At 43.0% G+C, this 19,078-nt stretch overlaps 1 protein-coding gene across 1 annotated transcript in view; it reads right to left on the reverse strand.

Moving 5' to 3' along the window:
* Positions 1–16,483, reverse strand: part of UBE2QL1 (ubiquitin conjugating enzyme E2 QL1) — a 36,483-nt gene extending 20,000 nt beyond the window's left edge. Inside the window, 3 exon segments of the mRNA XM_065399930.1 lie at positions 15,653–16,109; positions 16,111–16,147; positions 16,204–16,483. Of these exon segments, the coding sequence (XP_065256002.1) occupies positions 15,653–16,109; positions 16,111–16,147; positions 16,204–16,483 (774 nt within the window).
* Between the last annotated feature and the right edge of the window lie 2,595 nt (positions 16,484–19,078).

Genomic DNA, 19,078 nt, shown 5'->3' on the forward strand with positions numbered 1-19,078 from the left:
CTTCAGCTATGTGAATAACGTAGCTGAAGTCGACGTACTTAGATCTACTCACCACGGCGTCTTCACTGCGGTGAGTCGACTGCTGACGCTCCCCCGTTGACTCCGCCTGCGCCTCTCGCTCCGGTGGAGTACTGGAGTCGACGGGAGAGCGCTCGTGGGTCGATTTATCAGACATAAATCGACTCCTGCTGGATCAATCACTGCCCGCCGATCCGGCGGGTAGTATAGACATATCCTTAGGTGGCTACCTGCCTAGTGTTCTGGCTTTTGGGAATCGCATTCTGAGGTGCCTCTCTCTCCCCATTCAGTATATAGGAGTCTAAGCATCTAACTCACACTTTGTGAATCACAGTGATTTTTCTAGGGACCTAAAAGTTAGGTGGTATGCCAGTGACTCCTTTTGTGCATTCAGGTCCATTGTGACTCCCAGAGTCACAATCTCCCTTCTGGTCTATTCCTTGGACACTACAATAATGTGTGGCCCCTTACACTGGGAAAGACAACAAAATGATGATCTAGCTCATAAATAGTCACACTGACGAATGTACAGCTAGAAGGCATTGAACAAATGTCTTGGAAACCTAGGCTTTTCTAAATAATAATGGTAAATTAAATGAAGGTATAAAATTTCTATGTCTTTGTAGGAAATGTTCACCATGACCTTGATCCAGCAGAACATTTAAACATGTGCTTACCTTATAGCATGTAAAATATTCCCATTAACGTCAAAGAAATACTTATATATCTGAAGTTAAAAGTTTGCTTAAGTGCTCTGCTGGGTTTGGTACCATGGCATCATTGCAATAACTAATGGCCCATAGCACAATTTTTCATGTCACATTTTAATACGCAAATGTTTCCCTCCTCCCAATTGCAGGCTTTTAAATCTACTTTAAAGTATCTGCTTATGAGATATGGTTAATAGTATCACAAACCTGATGTATAAATATTGTAAGTGAATAGCTGCAGCACAAGCAAATATTGAGCAATATTATTAAGAATAGTTATTTGCAGATCTATAATTTCAGCAGTAACTTTTCTATGCCTCTTTGGCCCCATTCTCCCCTATATGGGAATAGCCCATGGAAGCAAATAGAAACTCAGTAAATTTCAGATTGTGGCATTTCCCTTGAATTATTCCTTTTGGGGAGGTGAGTGTTCTTTGCCTACCCCCCTTTAAACACAGGGTTCCAATAGGACAATTGTTAACAGTCAGTAGTATATATATATGCAGTAGCTCTTAATATAAATAGCTGTGAAGACCTGCTTAACTTCAGAACAATAAAAACTGAGTGTGGTTCAGGAGCTCCTAATTTCTCCTAATCCCTTTCTGAAAGCTATAGAATGCTGAACCTCATTCTATGCCACCCCCTCCACTAGTACAAGGCTAATGGCATTACCTAGCTGGGTTTCAGTATAGTTGAAGGTCATCAGGGTGACTATCCTATTGACTTCTACATTACTAAGATATTGCAATACTAGGATATTGCAGGACTAATATTTGCGTTAGCAGGGTGCAGAACCTATGGGCTCAATCCTGCATTCCTCACTGATTTCAATGGCAGATTTGGGGAAAGCAATAATTGCAGGATTGTTGAAATGCTAAATGCCACAGATGTTTTATGAAAAATAGGGTCTCAACATTCTCATGTATAACTGCCAGTGGAAAAATTACTCTAAAATTATTCCAGGATATGATAGTAATCACTGGTCATATAACCTATAGTATATATCACATTTGTTCAGTTTTCTAAAAATACAATATTTCTAATATCAGTATTTGACATGAATTATTTTCCTTCCTTTGACACTGTATGATTGAAGATGACCATTTGTGTCATTGTTGCTACCACTGTTATACAAATCTTATCATCTAAGGTGTCAATGGAAAAGATACTGTCAAGTATGATTATCCTTGTTAAATCCATTTATCATAACTGTATCTGAAATTATGAATATTGGCTATGTATTTGTATCTTAGATGTGATTGATCTTGGGGGAGACCCACAAAGTAGTTTACATCCAGTCTCACCAGCCCATTGTGAATGAACTATTCAAGCTTGATAGGCAGTAAGAAGAATCAGCTCTCCAGATAGCTCTTTGTGAGGATGCCTCAGACAGCAAGGAACCCATGGCCACCCCCTGTGATTCAGCAAAACATGTAAAGGAATGTGATATGGACATGTAACCTCAGACTCCATCTTTGTCAGTAACTTTCCATACACAGGGGCTGTGGGCTTTGTTTGGACAGTAAATTTCCATGCACATGGCAGAGGATATAAAAGACACTTGAGAATCTCCATTATGCCTCATTCCTGCTCCAATTGTTTAGACTGTGGATTTACAACAAAAAGGAGTATTTTGAACAATGGACTGAGAATCTTCCAATCTTTTGGAAGCTACCAGAGGGACTTTTGCAGCCAGCAGTCTATGCCATCACTGCTATGATCCTGATCTATGAACACTGAAAATCACTTGTATATATCTGATTCCTTAACCATTCAGTAACTTTCTTCTTTTCTTAATAAAATCTTTAATTTACTAAGGATTGGCTGACAGCCTGATAGTTGGGTAAGATCTGAGATACATATTGACCTGGGGGTGTCAGATTGGTAGATCCTCATATATGGAGAATTGGGTTTCAATAACCTCTCACTATATTAGACCTGTTTGTCTCGATGGGAGCCAAGGGCTGGAATGCCTAAAGGGGATTGTGTTTGGCTTCTGGTTAACCAGTGTGATGGTGCTGCTCCTTTGATACTGGTTTAGTGAATCTAATTATAGAATAAATCACCAGTTTTTGGGGATTGTCTGCCCTGTTTCTTGCAGTCTGCTCAGAGTGTGGCATTCTCAGTGTGGCCCATCCCAGGCACCCACTCATATTTCCTCTTATGGAAAATCTTTGTTCCATACATAATCACTTTAAAACTTTAATAAATAATCTTTGTAAACAAAGAAAGAGAGTCCCCTGACAGAAACAGCAGTACTGTTCCATCTGCAGGTTGGCATTGGAGATACCTCGGCAGCAGGGGCGGCTCCAGGCACCAGCGCACCAAGCGGTCCCTGTGAGGGGGGCAGTCAGGCAGCCTTTGGCGGCATGCCTGCGGGAGGTCCGCCAGTCCCACGGCTTTGGCGGCAATTTGGCGGCGGGTACGCCGAAGGCGTGGGACTGGCAGACCTCCCGCAGGCATGCCACCGAAGGCTGCCTGACTGCTGTGCTTGGGGCGGCAAAATACATAGAGCCGCCCCTGCTCGGCAGAGCTGATTGTTGGGAAGTTTGCATATCACCTTCCTGCACTATGTTTTGCTCAAGGCCAGTGCTACTAGTCCTTCACTTTCACAAGCACTAAATTAAGCACAGTTTATATAATTGTATTAAATATAGCAATTACAAATGAAATGGCTCCAGTATAATCTAATTCAAAAATGTAACCACCAATAGGTGTCCTCAAAAGTATTTTGTTCCTCACTGGCTGAAATGGTGATATCAGCAAAGTGAAATAGAAAACATCTTCCACCAGAAGACTCAGGATGTCACATTGCACAAGGTTAAAATAGATTAATCTTTTCATCAGTTTATTTTTGTATATTACATTTATTTCTTGTCAGGGATTTACAGCCTGTGGGATTAAGATTTTGGACTTGATCTTGCAGTACTTGTGCAGGAAAATCGCCCACCGATGACAGTAAAATATTTTCTTATGTATGGATGACAGGATCAGGACCATAGACTAATGTGCTTCCTCTTTCTCCTTGCCTTTTCTTTGCTGTATGCATAAGAGTATATCCAGCTGCTCAAAAATTGACATGGAAAATAAAAAAATACATATATATTTATCTACCTATGCTGTTATGTTGACAGTCCCCATTTCCATAGTATTTGAGCACCTAACAAACATTAATGGACTTATCTTCACAACTCCGCTCAGAGGAAGGAAATACAATCCTCAATTTACAGATGGCAATTTACAGAGGATAACTGACTTGGCAAAGGTCACACAGAAAATCTGTGGCAAAGCTCGGAACTGAAACTAGATCATCTGATCCCAGGCTAGTGTCTTAACCACAAAAATATCCTTCTCTCCTATCTACTTACAAAATGCATACATCTTAAATATAATGGTTCTACAAATGTCATAAAGCAGTTGTTTGATTAGATGAATATCATTTTCTTCTCTGTGGCTATTCAAACCTTTGATTTTAATGGCCACAAACTAGGTTGATCACACTGCACTCTTTAATATAGCTGGGACATATATAATATAATATCAATATAACATCTCTACTCCACTTACTAGGCTAATGAAAACTGACTATGAAAAAGGTGCAGGCTTTAAGTGGTCTTGTAAAATAGGAGAGATGCTCACTCTCCCTCCCTCACACCCACCGCTAGACTTTAGATTTGCAGATGGTCACTGGTCTACTATTCCATCAGCAACTGGTTGTATAGGTTCCATGGATATTTGAGAACATGTACAGAACAGGACTCCTTGATCAAAGTAGCTTGACTCTATAATAAACACCACAAAATCCTCAAAGCAGAGAGAAAAGATGGGCAGATAGTGCAAAGGTTTCTGAGGGCAGGTGTCATAACTATAAAGGGAAGGGTAACAGCCCTCCTGTGTACAATACTATAAAATCCCTCCTGGCCAGAGACTCCAAAATCCTTTTACCTGTAAAGGGTTAAGAAGCTCAGGTAACCTGGCTGACACCTGACCCAAAGGACCAATAAGGGGACAAGATACTTTCAAATCTTGGTGGGGGGAAGGCTTTTGTTTGTGCTCTTTGTTTTTGGGGAGAGTTCGCTCTTGGGACTAAGAGGGACCAGACATCAATCCAGGCTCTCCAAATCTTTCTGAACAAGTCTCTCATATTTCAAACTTGTAAGTAAACAGCCAGGCAAGGCGTCTTAGTTTTATCTTTGTTTTCTCAACTTGTAAATGTACCTTTTACTAGGGTGTTTACCTCTGTTTGCTGTAACTTTGAACCTAAGGCTAGAGGGGGGTCCTCTGGGCTCTTTAAGTTTGATTACCCTGTAAAGTTATTTTCCATCCTGATTTTACAGAGATGATTTTTACCTTTTTCTTTAATTAAAAGCCTTCTTTTTAAGAACCTGATTGATTTTCCTTGTTTTTAGATCCAAGGGGGTTGGATCTTGATCCACCAGGAGTTGGTAGGAGAAAGGAGGGGGGATGGTTAATTTCTCCTTGTTTTAAGATCCAAGGGGTTTGGATCTGTATTCACCAGGGAATTGGTGAAGAGTCTCTCAAAGCTACCCAGGGAAGGGAATTAGCACATTGGGAGTTGTGGCAGCGGACCAGATCTAAGCTGGTAGTTAAGCTTAGAAGTTTTCATGCAGGCCCCCACATCTGTACCCTAAAGTTCAGAGTGGGGAAGGAGCCTTGACAGCAGGCATATATGCATGTATGTGTGCACAATTTGTTTGTGTGTGCTCTTCCCCACTGCTTGGCTGTTATCTGGAGTGGCATAAACTGTGTAGAGATCTCGATCCTACTCTGGAACAGTAGTAATTTTGCTATCTAAAATATGGATGCTTTTTGTGCATGCTGCGGTGTGGTGCAAATTCATTTCCACCAAGATGCACCCTCTCCTCTCAGAATGTGCCCTTTTTTCGTGCTGTTGTCATGGTAGTAATGACAGAAGGGTGGATACCTGGTAAGCAAGCCTGAACAGGGTACAGATTTTCCTGCTTTCTGAGCCAGGCCTGTTTACTTTGATACTACTGTGGGGCTCAATCCTGAAAGATGCCGAGTGCTCACAGCTCCCACAAACTTCAGTGAGAGTTGAGGATGCTCAAAACAGCACAGAAGTGTTTGACACCTTGTAGTAATGAGCCCACGGAGTGCAATTATCTTACTCACATACTTAAGTACCACTTAAACCTGTGTCAGGCCAGACCCAAGAGGACATAGGCTGTGCAGTATCATAATGCTCTCCAAAAACCTGGCATTCAATTAAACAATCATGACAGTTCAATCCTTTGTACATTACATTTATTATACATTTTGGACCAAACTATACATCTTCATTCAATCTTTACTAGGTTCTTACTCAGGCAAAATATTCACCAAAATTAATGGATGTTTTGCCTAAGTAAAAACAGAGTCAGAATTGTACCTTTGTGATCCCTCTGCTTGGATCTCCCCTTTCCACATGTAAAGGGAACTCGGCTGCCTAATGGCTGTGTTCCCCCTTTGCCAGATCCTGCTGATTGGGATCTGTATGGGAGATTGGGCAGGTTTCGGGGGGGGGGGGGGGATGCATCCTTTCACCCAGCCTGGTGGAGCTCTTATTGGAAAACTAATATAATTGAGGGGTGTCCCTGGGACAGCCATGGCCAAACGACCTGGCAATAAGATTCCAATGGTGCAAAGGCCAAAACTACTGCAGAAACAGAGCTTCCACATGGAAGTCCCTGTCCTTCTGTGGATCCCCTGGGATTTGTTCCAATCCTAGGGGATTTTCAGGGTATGAGGGTAGCCTCATAGCCTGGTCCAGGAGGACCAAACTGTCCCCGCCCTACAGAATAGCACCTTGTGGCTCCTCCCACATATTTTCCTGCAAGAGAGGACTATTAGGCCCTGAGTAAGGCCTTCAAGATTTGACTCTTATTTCAGAAATGTGATTCTTTACAATATTTGACAAAAAAGGCAAATCCTACAGAACTCACTCAAGTGAGCAGCCCCACTAAAGTAAATGGGGACTACTTGTGTGATTCAGGCTCTTCATACAAAATTGCATCTAATCAGCTGTGATAAAAGCAGGTGTTTCTTAAGAAATCATCTATTCAGGGTATCAGCCAAGAACTGCAAGGGAGAATTAGTTCTATGTGCCAAGAAAGTATGTTTTAAAAACAGTAATTTTTCTCAATTTTAATGATTTCACTAATTTGATCATTATTTTTAACAATATTTAGAATATTTTAAAAATCTTTAGAATTGTTTCCCTATGTATACTTTGAAGGGATAAAGTGATAAAGTGAAGATTATTTTCTCCCTTCTGTTTAAAAGAATTAAGACATCTTCCTATCTCAGTGAGTTGGAATCCCTGTGTCTCCACTCCCACTCCACAGAATAAATTTGCATAATAATACACTCTACAGTCAGGACAGCAGCACAATGCACATGAACGATGTTGTTTTTTCAGATCATACATCACTTTCCAGCATCTCAATTGTACAAATAAAAGATGAAGTTTAAAATCCGAGCTTCATAAATTATAGTCTAAAATAGCTCTCAGATTGTTAATGACATACCTGATTTTCTTCATGTATCTAAGGGCTTGTCTTCACTACGGGGAGATCAACGCTGCTGCAATCAATGCAGCAGGGGTTGATTTAGCGGGTCTACCCGCTAAATCAATGTCAGAGTGCTCTCTGGTCAACCCCGGTACTCTAGCTCTCCGAGAAGAGTAAGGGAAGTCGACTGGAGAGTGTCTCCCGTCAATGCACCACAGTAAAGACACTGCCGTAAGTCGACCTAAGTGACATCAATTCCAGCTACATTATTCACATAGCTGGAGTAGCGTAACTTAGGTCGACTTACCCTGGTAGCAAGGACAAGCCCTCAGTAATATTCCTTATTTTTTCTGCTTAAAGTTCACATCCTTTCATGTGACATGCCTGCTACTTAATGATCATTACCTTTGTCATTTCTTATAGTCTTGCATACTACTAAATGTGGCTCTCAATCATGGTTCTAAACACTTGTCCTCACCACCCATGCCTGAAGTCATTCACCTGGGGTAAGCCCAGGAGGCATAACCAATTAACAGAAAGCAATCACATACTAAATGTAATGTATAAAGCTCTGTGTGGCTTGGGTTCTGGTTATCTTAGGCCTTGTCTACACTACAAAATTAAGTCAACATAAATTAAGTTGACGTACATCCTCCACAGTAATTACTGTGGTGATTCATATCTACATTTTGCCTCCTGTCCGGTGGTGTGCATCCTCACCACTGTGGGACACCGACAACCCAAGCTGTGATAGCCAGCAGGCCATGTAAGTAACGCAGTGTCTACATACAGAGACACTGCGTCACCCTAACTACATTGACCTAAGCATTATGCCTCTCATGGAGGTGGATTTATTAGGTCTGTGTAGTGGGCAACTTACACTGGCGGGAGCAACATTGTAGTGTAGACACTTACAGAGTTAGTTCAATGTAAACTGCCTTACATTGACCTAACTCTGTAGTGTACACCAAGCCTCTGACTACCAAGCTTCCTAGGGATAACTGCAGCAGTGGAAATTAGCTGATGGGTCCATGCTAACAATCCTTAGATTGAATGTCTGGAGGTTAGTGAAGGCTCATGGATTTGGAATTCATTTCCACTGTTCATATCTGAAAGAGGTGGAATCTATTAAAAAGTCCATCTGTTTGCTCAGGCTTTTGCTTCAGAGGGTAAAGGTGGGAGATATTTAGGTTATGTTTAACAGATGGATTCTGTGACTGAATCTCATTTTAATAAAATGATATTAACTAATGTTGTGGTGTTTTTAAGTTTCATACATGGAGAGTCAACTGTGATGGGTGCACTTTTAAAAATGGAAAAATAAATTAGTAACTAATTACTTTAATTTATATAGTATACACTCTATTTGTAAAGTATACACTCTAGTATACATTCCATAGACGGTTGAAACAAATTATTTTTGAAGATGCTTGAATGTACACTTTACATTATAACCTGAATTATAAAATGTTACATATTAAAAAAAAAACCCTAGATTGATCAGCTTAAATCAAGCTCTAGACACTTAAACATGTGAGAACACTCCCAGCTAGTTTTTTTCCTATTTTTAGGACATTAGGTCCTGTCTGCATTCTCATACTTGTCCTACTTGATACAAAAACAAGCAGCATATATTCTTTACAACAGGGAAGCTTTACAAATGCCACAACCTGCAGAGTCATCATTTAGCTGGTAATTATCTTTAACTATTTTGTCCCCTCTCCCAGATAGAGAACACATGAAACACAGTGACTAAAGGCAGGACAGACCACCAGTATTACTAATCCAGTCCAGGGTCCCTAGGGGGGAGGGATAGCTCAGTGGTTTGAGTATTGGCCTACTAAACCCAGAGTTGTAAACAGGGCCGGCTCTGGCTTTTTTGCCGCCCCAGGCAAAAAAGCCTCCGGCCGCCCTCCCCCCCCTGCGGGGAGGGCGCCGGGGGGGAGGGCGGCCGGAGCCCTGGGAGGAGGGCGGCGAGCCCCGGCGGGGGCTCCGCTCTTCCCCCGGGTGCCGGGGGGAGGGCGCCGGGGGGAGGGCGGCCAGAGCGCCGGGGGGAGAGCGGCGAGCCCGGCCGTGGCCCCGCTCTCCCCGGCGGCTGGAGCGCCGTGCCGCCCCCCTCCAGGTGCCGCCCCAAGCAGAAGCGTGGTGGGCTGGTGCCTGGAGCCGGCCCTGGTTGTAAATTCAATCCTTGAGGGGGCCATTTAGGGATCTGGGGCAAAAGTCTGTCTGGGGATTAGTCCTGCTTTGAGCAGGGGGTTGGACTAGATGATCTCCTGAGATCCCTTCCATATTCTATGAAACAATTAGGTAATGCTTTCCTGCTACTTCAACAATTTTCTTTCATCATTTTAATAAAACAGATTCAAGCATTATATTGTGAAGCAGCATGGCTTCATTTGACAGTTCAAACAGAACTTTTTTAACAAAAAATAGGAAATAGGAAAAAAATAGGAAATAGGAAAAAAAATTTCTTTCATCATTTTAATAAAACAGATTCAAGCATTATATTGTGAAGCAGCATGGCTTCATTTGACAGTTCAAACAGAACTTTTTTAACAAAAAATAGGAAATAGGAAAAAAATTATCTTGAAACTATATTCGTTCACTAAAGAAAACAAGTTATGATTTTTTCCTGCAGAATATAAAATGGGGGTGTTTTGGTTTAGTTGATTTAAGGACTTAAAATTTTCTCGTTGAGCCTTAGGGATGTTCATTATTTTATCTGATTATCATCTAGAGTGTTTACACAGTTTGCAAAACTGCAAATAAAATGGTTCAATTACTTTTATAGCAATAGTAACTGCTTTGGGATAAATTTTGAAGAATGCTTGTTTGCAAGTAACAAGATAGCATCAGACTTTGAAGGGATATGCACTGATCTCAGTCATGCATCATATTATTAAATAAATGTGAGCTACAGCAGACTCTGCTTTTTTATTACAGTTATATGACTGGCACTACTCCCATTTCCTTTATTCAGTGAATAATAGCATTTAATATTGTAAGGACAATACTTACTATTCTAGAATGATTTACAAATTTCTGAAGACCAAATCATTAAGAAAAATAAAAGGACTTCACTTCATCTGCTACAAGTTACATGTGCAGTTCCCTAAGGCTAGCCACATAGATGTAAAAGGTTCTGCTGGGTCAAGAGTGCTCCAAGACAACAAACAATATTCTGTCCAGGACCTGATGCAGTGTCAGATGATGATATTCAAATGTATTCTTCTAAAGCTATCTTAACTCTTTGGGTGAAATCCCAGCCCCACTAAAGTCAACGGGAGTTTTGTCATTTATTTCAGTGGGGTCAGGATTTGAACTCTGGTGCAGGCAGTTAGGCCTAGTCTACACTAGGAAATCAGGGTGATCCATACCCCAAGCATTGCAGTTAAACTGACCTAACCCCCCAGTGTAGACAACAACACTAGGTTGATGGGAGAAGTCTCCTGTTCACGTATTGCTTATCAGGGAGGTGGATTACCTGTACGAATGGGAAAACCCCTTCTGTCAATGTAGGTAACATCTTCACTGAAGCACTACAGTGGAGCCACTGCAACGTTTTAAGTGTAGACAAGTCATTAGTTTTGCTCACCAAACTGTCAGCAATGGGTACAGCAGGAACCAATTACATAACAGTAATAATAAATAAATAATAATAATAACAACCCTTCTTAAAGTACAGTTCATGGCCCAATAATCTTTTAAAAAGAGAGATCCAGAGTTAAGGCAGAAAATATGGGCCCAGCCCTTTGTGGTATTGAGAACCTCCTGCAAGGTGCTAAGCACCATCAACTCCCAATGGAACTGGTCTCATGCCATTAACTCACACCATTGTGGTTAAGGAAGGGCTCAATTCTGCTCCTTCTGAAGTTAATGGAAGTTTTGCCATTGACATCAATGGGGGAAAGACTGGGTCCTATTACTTTTACATATCAAATATGCTATTATCACTCAATGTAAAAAGTTGGGAGTCCATAAATCTAAAATTGTAAATTCCACAATGAAAGAAATTCAATCAGGCTATTAATATTAATTTGCAACAAATGTTTTGTATAAACAAAGACCTACTTGCAAATGTATGAGATACTCTGATCAATTTTAGCTCAATGACACGATTCATTTTAATAACTCTTCTCTTGTGTCAATATTAGTTTGCATACTAAAATATCAACATTATATAATCTAAATACTCTATAGTACATGTGCAGTAATCTAAATGGAACTTAGAGCATGTCTTAAATATGCAAACTAAAAAGGCTTTCAAAGATAGATTTATAAATATCAATATCATGACCTTTTTTTATTTGGTAACAGTAGTAATCTTGTTGACTCAGTAAGTTATTTTTACATGTGTGTTCTTTGAGATACGGATTATACCTCCTATACAAAGTTTGTCTATTTCTTTTTCCTAACTAGTCAAGTAAAATAATTACTTGTCTTGTTTTATTTTATTTATTTAGTTAGTTTTGTGGCCTGCAAAATCTTCTATTTCCCCCCCCAAAATTAAAACAAAAAACAAAACAAAATCCCAAAGCAGTGTTAGAACTGAAGGCGCCAATCCTTCAAAGGGACTACACAGGTGCTTACATTTAGGCAGGACCAGAGTCTTTGAAAGCAAGGGCTTGAGCCTGTGCTCACTGAAGTTAACGGTAAAATTCTCACTGTGCAGGATCAGGGCCTATACACACACAATCTTTTTGTTTTTGGCACTCCTAAAATATATAAATGGCTGGAACAACTTACACGAAGATAGTAAAAATAAACAAAAGTATGTTTCCCAGTGAGATGTTGTATGGCAAACTCTAACACATGGCAAATTTTTAGAGCAAGTTATAAACTCCTAGAATTGGTGAATGAGTGTTATTTGGACTCTATCAAGCATGACAGGTCTGGCTTAACGGTTAGGGTTCACTTGCTTAGTTTTTGTTTTTGACAAAACCCTAATATGAGAAATATATTGAAAGGCATTTTTATTTTCAACACAAAATGTAAGCATTCCCTCTAGTGTTGGAAACTAGCACAGAACAGCATTATTGTACATAAATATCAAAAAGTGGGCTTGACTAGAGACAAAAAATGAAACTAACCAGCCTAGTTATATTGTTCAAACTGGTGAAAGTGAAAAAAGTAGGCAAACATCTCAAATGGTGCATTGACACACTTGAGTAATTTTGCTCACATAAGAAGTCTTATTAAAGATACATACTTGCCTAATTGCTTACAGGACTGGGGCATATATATTTAGAATTCTTTCATGTGAAATACTCTACATTCTTAATAGTTAGAATGTTTAATATATATTATCTTAAGTCTTCTTTTAACAATGGAAATGCTACTTTTGATCCTGATCCTGTAACTGTTCTGTGGGTCAGATCCACCTCCCATTAAAGTCAAAGACTCCCACTGAATTCTGTGGGAGCAGAATTGAGCTCATATTGGGCCAGATCCTACAAGAGCTCCATGCATGGCATTCCTTTGAAGATAACGCCCAATATAAGGGTTAATACCCAGGCTAGTGGTGACTACCAAGCTGGAATTCAAATGAGGAATTCTGATGCTGCATTATTCTGGCATGTTTTATGATAGCTTCATAATCCTTCAATGGAATTGTATGCTAGTAATTACCATTTACTCTTGCACTGTCATTTCTAGTCTACAGAAAGGGCCTACTCTTTCAAACCCTTACTTAAATAATAATGATATTTAGCATTTTCACAATGTTTTATATGCTAAAACATTGTACAGATATTAGTTAATTAATCTGACATGAATCATCCTTATTTGTGCAGTTAGTTTCACTGAAGTCAATGTGACTACTTGCAGCATGGTAAGAATTAACCATGTACATTTTTGCAGGATCAGTGGTTATATATTTTCAACATTTATATTCTTATGACTTTAAGATATATGTTCCCACTAAACTAATAGTCAAGAGAAGATAATGTTTAAAATACAAAAATGGAATTAGGATTCTAAAGTGTCTGCACTTTCAGCTGTTGCACTTATGCAATGGAATCAAGATTATATAACATGAGTCTGATTACAAAAAAACATGGCTCTCATTACACAGTGCATGGATTCTATTACAGGATAGTAATCTATCACAGATTATCAGGCTATAACTGACAAGTATATATTATATTACTGTTAATATATATTTTAACTTGCATTGCACAGTGCATGTCTTTCAAATTTCCCTTTTATGGCTACTTGCCTATTAAATTATTGGCAATAATTTTAATTGAGCATTTTTACTTTATCTCACAAATACACATCAACATACATACATGACTTTTTCATATTAAATACCTAAGATCAAACTGCTGGCAGACCTCTAATAAATGTTGGCTTGAACAGATTTATTTCAACAAAAAAGAAAAACTTTGCTTTGAAGAAACCATCCTTCCTTTGCAACCAGAAAACAGAATTTTATTTCAGAAATCCTTTTGGTGATTAAAAGAAGATTGTGAAATTTTACAGTGTGTTCAAGACTAATGTTTAATTGATTAGTAATCTAAGTATTTTATTTAAAATTTTTCATATTGAGCCATGTTATGAATAAACAAAACATTTAAAACAAAATTATACCATTAAACCTTCCTTTGACCCTTTTCAGTTTAGGGGTAGAAACAAACCACAGAAAAATATTACAATAGTTTAAGAACTGGTTTGAAAGATTTTAACATAATACTTCTCAGTCCTTATTCAAACACAATGAGAAAAGATGATCACTGTAAAAAGAGTGAATAACAAGTAATGGGACATAAAACAGATACTACTGAGGTTTAATATACCATGGATCTATTATAAATTAAGTAAGCCTCTCTTTTATGGGTAGATGTTTCTTTGAATTCCAAGGTGACCTATGGAAATTGACATCTTCAAGTGAAACAAGGCATACAGTACAAACTAATTGAATAAATGAGTAGCAGACCTAGAGCCAGACTGAAGGAGGAGGTGAGGACTATGGAAATGTCTTTCCCAAAAGGGTCAGGCAAGGTTCAAGTAAAGTAATCTAAATAAACACCTCCTTTATGGGCCAGTCTGTGAAGCTACTGATGAGCAGTTACTCACACAAGCAGTCCCATTAGTGAATGTGAGTAAATCTGTGATAATAATGTAATTATTTATTAAACAAATGACCCACCCAAAAGATATCCAGTGAATTTATTTACCTTTGTTCAACAGAAAGAACACCATTTTGCATTGTCTACTATTGCTAGAGGACATGGACCTGTGTGTGTGGGCTAAGTGGAAAGACAACATTTCAAGGACACACTAAATGATCAGAAAACCACCTTACATAGACACAGGCAACTTGCACATTGTAATGAACATAAAGAAGGACTGGCTAGAGATCTCACAAAAAATATTTATTCATTATAAATATTTCATGAAAATCTCATTTTCAATGGTGTTCTAAGGGAGACAGAGAAAAAGGAATACAACAGTAGTATTTCTTCTTGGCTAAGAGCAAAACATCATTTGATATCTAATACATCCTCTGTTGAGGAACTACATATTCTGTTCTGGCTGGAGGACCCAAAAGATCTTTTCCAGGGCTAGCCATTATGAACCTAATGTATAGTAAACAATTACTTGATTAGTTTTTTAGACAACAAGATTTTAAAGCTGCACAGCAATGTTGATAGCTCAGCACTGGGCAAGAATTGTAGCCTGAGTGTAACTAATGTCAAAGAGGCAAACCTATGTTTAGAGCTATCAAAAACCAGGTGCTGAGGGAGTCCCAATAATTGCCCACTATCCCATCCGGTATTTTATCTGTGCAATTCTTGCGAGGGCAGGAAGAAGCCAGATAAAAGTCTGGAAGCAGCAGTTCAAGGCAGTGTATCACAGTGATACTTGTCTAAAGCAGGAGGCCAGCCAGTCTAGGTTGACTAGTGGAAGGAGGCTTTAATTCAAGATAGAACAAATGTCACCTGAAATCTGGAAGATAATTTGCTCAACAAAAAGGGGTTGTCTACTGGGGATGGCTCCTCCAGCAGCTTTATATATTTAGCAAATTATAATGTCAGCTACAGGACAAAGTATATAAAAGGGGGGATAAAGCCATTCCTTTCAGATCTCTCCCCCTCCACTGTTACCATTGTATGTAACTGAAAGGAGAGGCTCTCCAAGCACCTGACCCACATGACTGACGCTTTCGCCCTTGTGCAGTAGGGAAGTGTTATTATCCCCATTTCACTGAGGAACAGGGAGAGCGGGGGACACTTCACCTTGGTATCTTGACCTGGCCAAGGTCATACAGGGAGCCATTGGCCCAGGAGGTCAGAGCCAGGGAGCAGGCTGTGCGGGAATGGGGGCTTAAACCCCTGCAAGTAAGGAAACAGCTGACACCGCACAGAACCCCGGGGTCTCCCAGCCCCTTACCTGACCCTTCACCAGGCTGGCTGCGAACTGCCTCATGACCGCCTCCACGGTGTAGGCACTGGACCAGCCGCGAGGGGTGAGCAGCTCCATGCAGATGGCCCCGCCGTCCAGCACGTAGCCATTCTCCAGGCGGGGGCTGAGCACCCTCATGAAGGGTGGCGAGAAGGGGAAGTTGTCGGGGAAGGTGAGGTTGAGCAGGATGAACTCGGTGTTGGTCTCCTTCATGTCCTGCCACAGCACCGAGTCCTTGTCCACCTGGTGCAGCTTCACGTTCCAGTCGAACAGGCTCTCGTCCACCAGCTCCACCGAGATGAAGCGGTCGCTCAGCCGGGCGATGTCCTGCAGCTCCTTCATCAGCCGCCGGCTCCGCACCTGCGTGCAGTGCTGCTGCCTGCCCAGGGGCGCCAGCGGGGCAGAGCCCGACGGGGGCGGCACCAGCTGGGCAGGGCCGGCCCGGCCGCTGCTGCTCCCCCCCGGCAGCAGCTGCGGCTTGGGCTCCTTACCCGAGCCGGACTCCCTGGCGCTGTGGTGCGGGGGCTTCTCCTTGTGGCCCCCCGAGCCAGGCTGCTGCGGCGGCTGCTTGGAGAGCTCCAGCACTTTCTTGGCCTTGTTGCCCGCTGGGCTGCCCTCCTTGCTGGGGCTGCTGCTGCTGCTGCAGCCGGCGCTGCCCTGCTGCTTGTTGCTGCTGTTCTTCTGGCTGCCCTTGGCTCGGAGCGAGGAGCCCTGCTGGCTGCTGCTGCTGCTGCGGTGGTGGTGGTGATGGTGCTTGGGATCCTCCGTGTCCCTGTTGTGCAGCCGGATGAGCCCGATTTTCCGGAGCAGAGTGGCCATGTTGTGTTTGGCGGTTTCTGTTGTAGTCGCTGCCTGGCGAGCCCCGGCGTGGCCCCTCTGCAGAGAGCAGGGCGCTCCTCGTCTTGAGTGAGGGCGACAGAAACGTCTGAGCCCGGAGCAGGGAGGGCGGGAGAGACAGAAAGACGATGGGGAGAGGCGATGCAGCTTCTGCTCAGACGCCTCCTTTCACCGGGGCTGCTGCTGGCAGCATTGCAGCACTATAGCTGCTCCCGGAGTCACCAGAGCTCCACTGCTGTGGCCATAACCCCCTCGAAAGGGGGGACACCCCCTCCACACACCCCCGGAGAGGTGCTTCTCCTGCAGATGGCCGGCTGCTTACCGACTAACCTGCAGTTAATATCGAGCCAAGCCACGCCACGAGCTCTGCCCGCGGGATTTACCCTTCGCTGCTTCTTCCCCGCGCCCCCTCCCTTCCCTCGCTAGCCTTGGACCTGCTGAGGTACCAGATTTCCCTCCTCCTCCAGCTGGTGCGTGAACGTCGCTCTCGATTCGGTCGGCTGCAGGTTTCTCCCTGCGAACGGCGGGATCTGTTCGGCTCCTGAGTATCCCCCTCTGCCTCCCCGTTTCCCTCTCAGCGGCGGCAGCCGGGCAGCTCCTGGCCCCGGCTCTTTGTTGTGGAATCCGCTCCAGCCAGGCTCGGGGCGCTGCGTGTGCCGACGGGGCTAGTTTGGGCTGACGGAGTAATACAGCGAGAAGGCGGGTGAGGGGAGTAGGGAATCCCCGATCGCAGCCCAAGCCGTCCTTCCCCCTTCCCTCCGTTTACCTTCTCCTGGCACAGGGGGAGGGAGCGCTTTGGGGGGAGCTGCCCCCGCACTACGCCCGCCCTGCCTTGTCTCTGCAGGTTCCCCGCTTCTGCGGAGCTGACATTGCAGAGGCCGCTCAGTCTGTTGCTCTGCAGGCGGAGGAGGAGGCGGGACACGGGAGGGGCCAGGCTGTTGCTCGCACGGTGGCAGGAGCCACTGGCTGGAGGAGAATTAAAATGTTCCTTTAATAATGGTGGGGAGTTGGTTGGGGACGGCCGCCTCTTCATCCCCTCAACATGAACAGGTTTCTCAGCCCATTACAGATTTCTCAGCCCACCTGCTCCCCCCAAACGCCCAGGCTAATGTGGCCCCATGGGGTTGTGACTGTGCACAGAGAGAAGACAACCGTCGGTATCAGAAACGTGATCGCTGGGTGCTGGATCCATACAACCGCTTTCCCCTTCAAAGACTGAACAGGGAAGAGAGACACACTTTCAGCTGGGGAGGAAGAAAGGCAAAGGCTGAAAAATAAATACAGCTATTCATCAGTGAATACATAGTAATGGCCAGTGTGTGTGTCCCTGTTGACATTATATTCTATAAAATCTATGTCAAGTCAGTACCTGATGAAGGAATAAATCTGTTACAGAATTAGATGTCCTCTGCCCCTTGGTGTGCCCTGGGGAGGCCTCCACTGTGGTTTGGAAGAGCTGCCTGTATTGGGAAGGGATTTGTGAACTCCTTTAAGCCATTTTGGAAACACTGTGAAGGAAACTTAGCAGGCTTCTTAAATGATATGTGCAAATCATAGTATGTTATCAGCAGCAACCATATTTTTTGATCTGAGTAACTGCTTCTTGACACAACTCTAAGGAATTTTGGAGACACCCTTTACTTTTCATCCCTATTTTTTTCTCCTTGCTATTAACAGGTCACTTGTTTTGTCAGGTAATACTGCATGTGACAATTTAGCATGTTACAACCAGTTGCAATAACCATTTTTACAAGTTATATGGTGTAAAATGCAGATTAATTTAATACAAACAGAAGAAACAAATTAATGACATCAGTTTGATTTGCCATAATTTTAAAGAGCTTTTAGAAATCAAGATCCTAAAAATAATTGACAAATAGCATTATACAGGTTGAACCTCTCTAGTCTGGCACCCTTGGGACTGACCAGTGCCGAATCAGAGAATTTTCCGAACCACAGGAGGTCAATGCAGAGTGCCAGCGGGTCTCCATAGGCACGGGAAGTAGGGGTGCACAGGGGCAGCACGTTTGTATAATTTTTGGTGTTGCCCAGAACAGGTCCAAGTCCTGCCCCCCTTTACATTAAATAATGTAAAAATATGAGGGCTGGGGCTGGGGATGAGGGGTTTGGGGTGTGGGAGGGGCTCAGGCAGAGGGTTGGAGTGTAAAGGGGTGAGGGTTCTGGCTGGGGGTGCAGGCTCTGGGGTGGGGCAGGGCCAGGGATGAGTTTGGGGTGCAGGCAGGCTGCCCCCCGTCTGGGGCCAGAGAGGAGGACTCCCCCCAGCCCTCTCCCCACTGGCAGCACACTCACCTCGCACCGCTGCCACTTCACGTGCTCCTCTGAGGTCCAGGAAGCCCCCTCACCTCCCCTGTGGAGGGGGGCTGCCATCAGGTGTGCACCTACTCCCCTGCTGCTGCCCCTCATTGTAGTCTCATTGGGGTGGGGGTTGGGGCTTCCCCTTGCCCAGCGTGGGGCAGGAGCGGGCGGGGGGCTGTGCTGGTGGAGGGTCCCACCAGAAAAGGGAAGGCTCCGTCCATCCGAGGTGGAAGAGCAGAGTCGGAGTCAGCATGCCGTGGC

Source organism: Emys orbicularis, chromosome 2 (genome assembly GCF_028017835.1).
Source record: "Emys orbicularis isolate rEmyOrb1 chromosome 2, rEmyOrb1.hap1, whole genome shotgun sequence".
Lineage (NCBI taxonomy): Eukaryota > Metazoa > Chordata > Testudines > Emydidae > Emys > Emys orbicularis.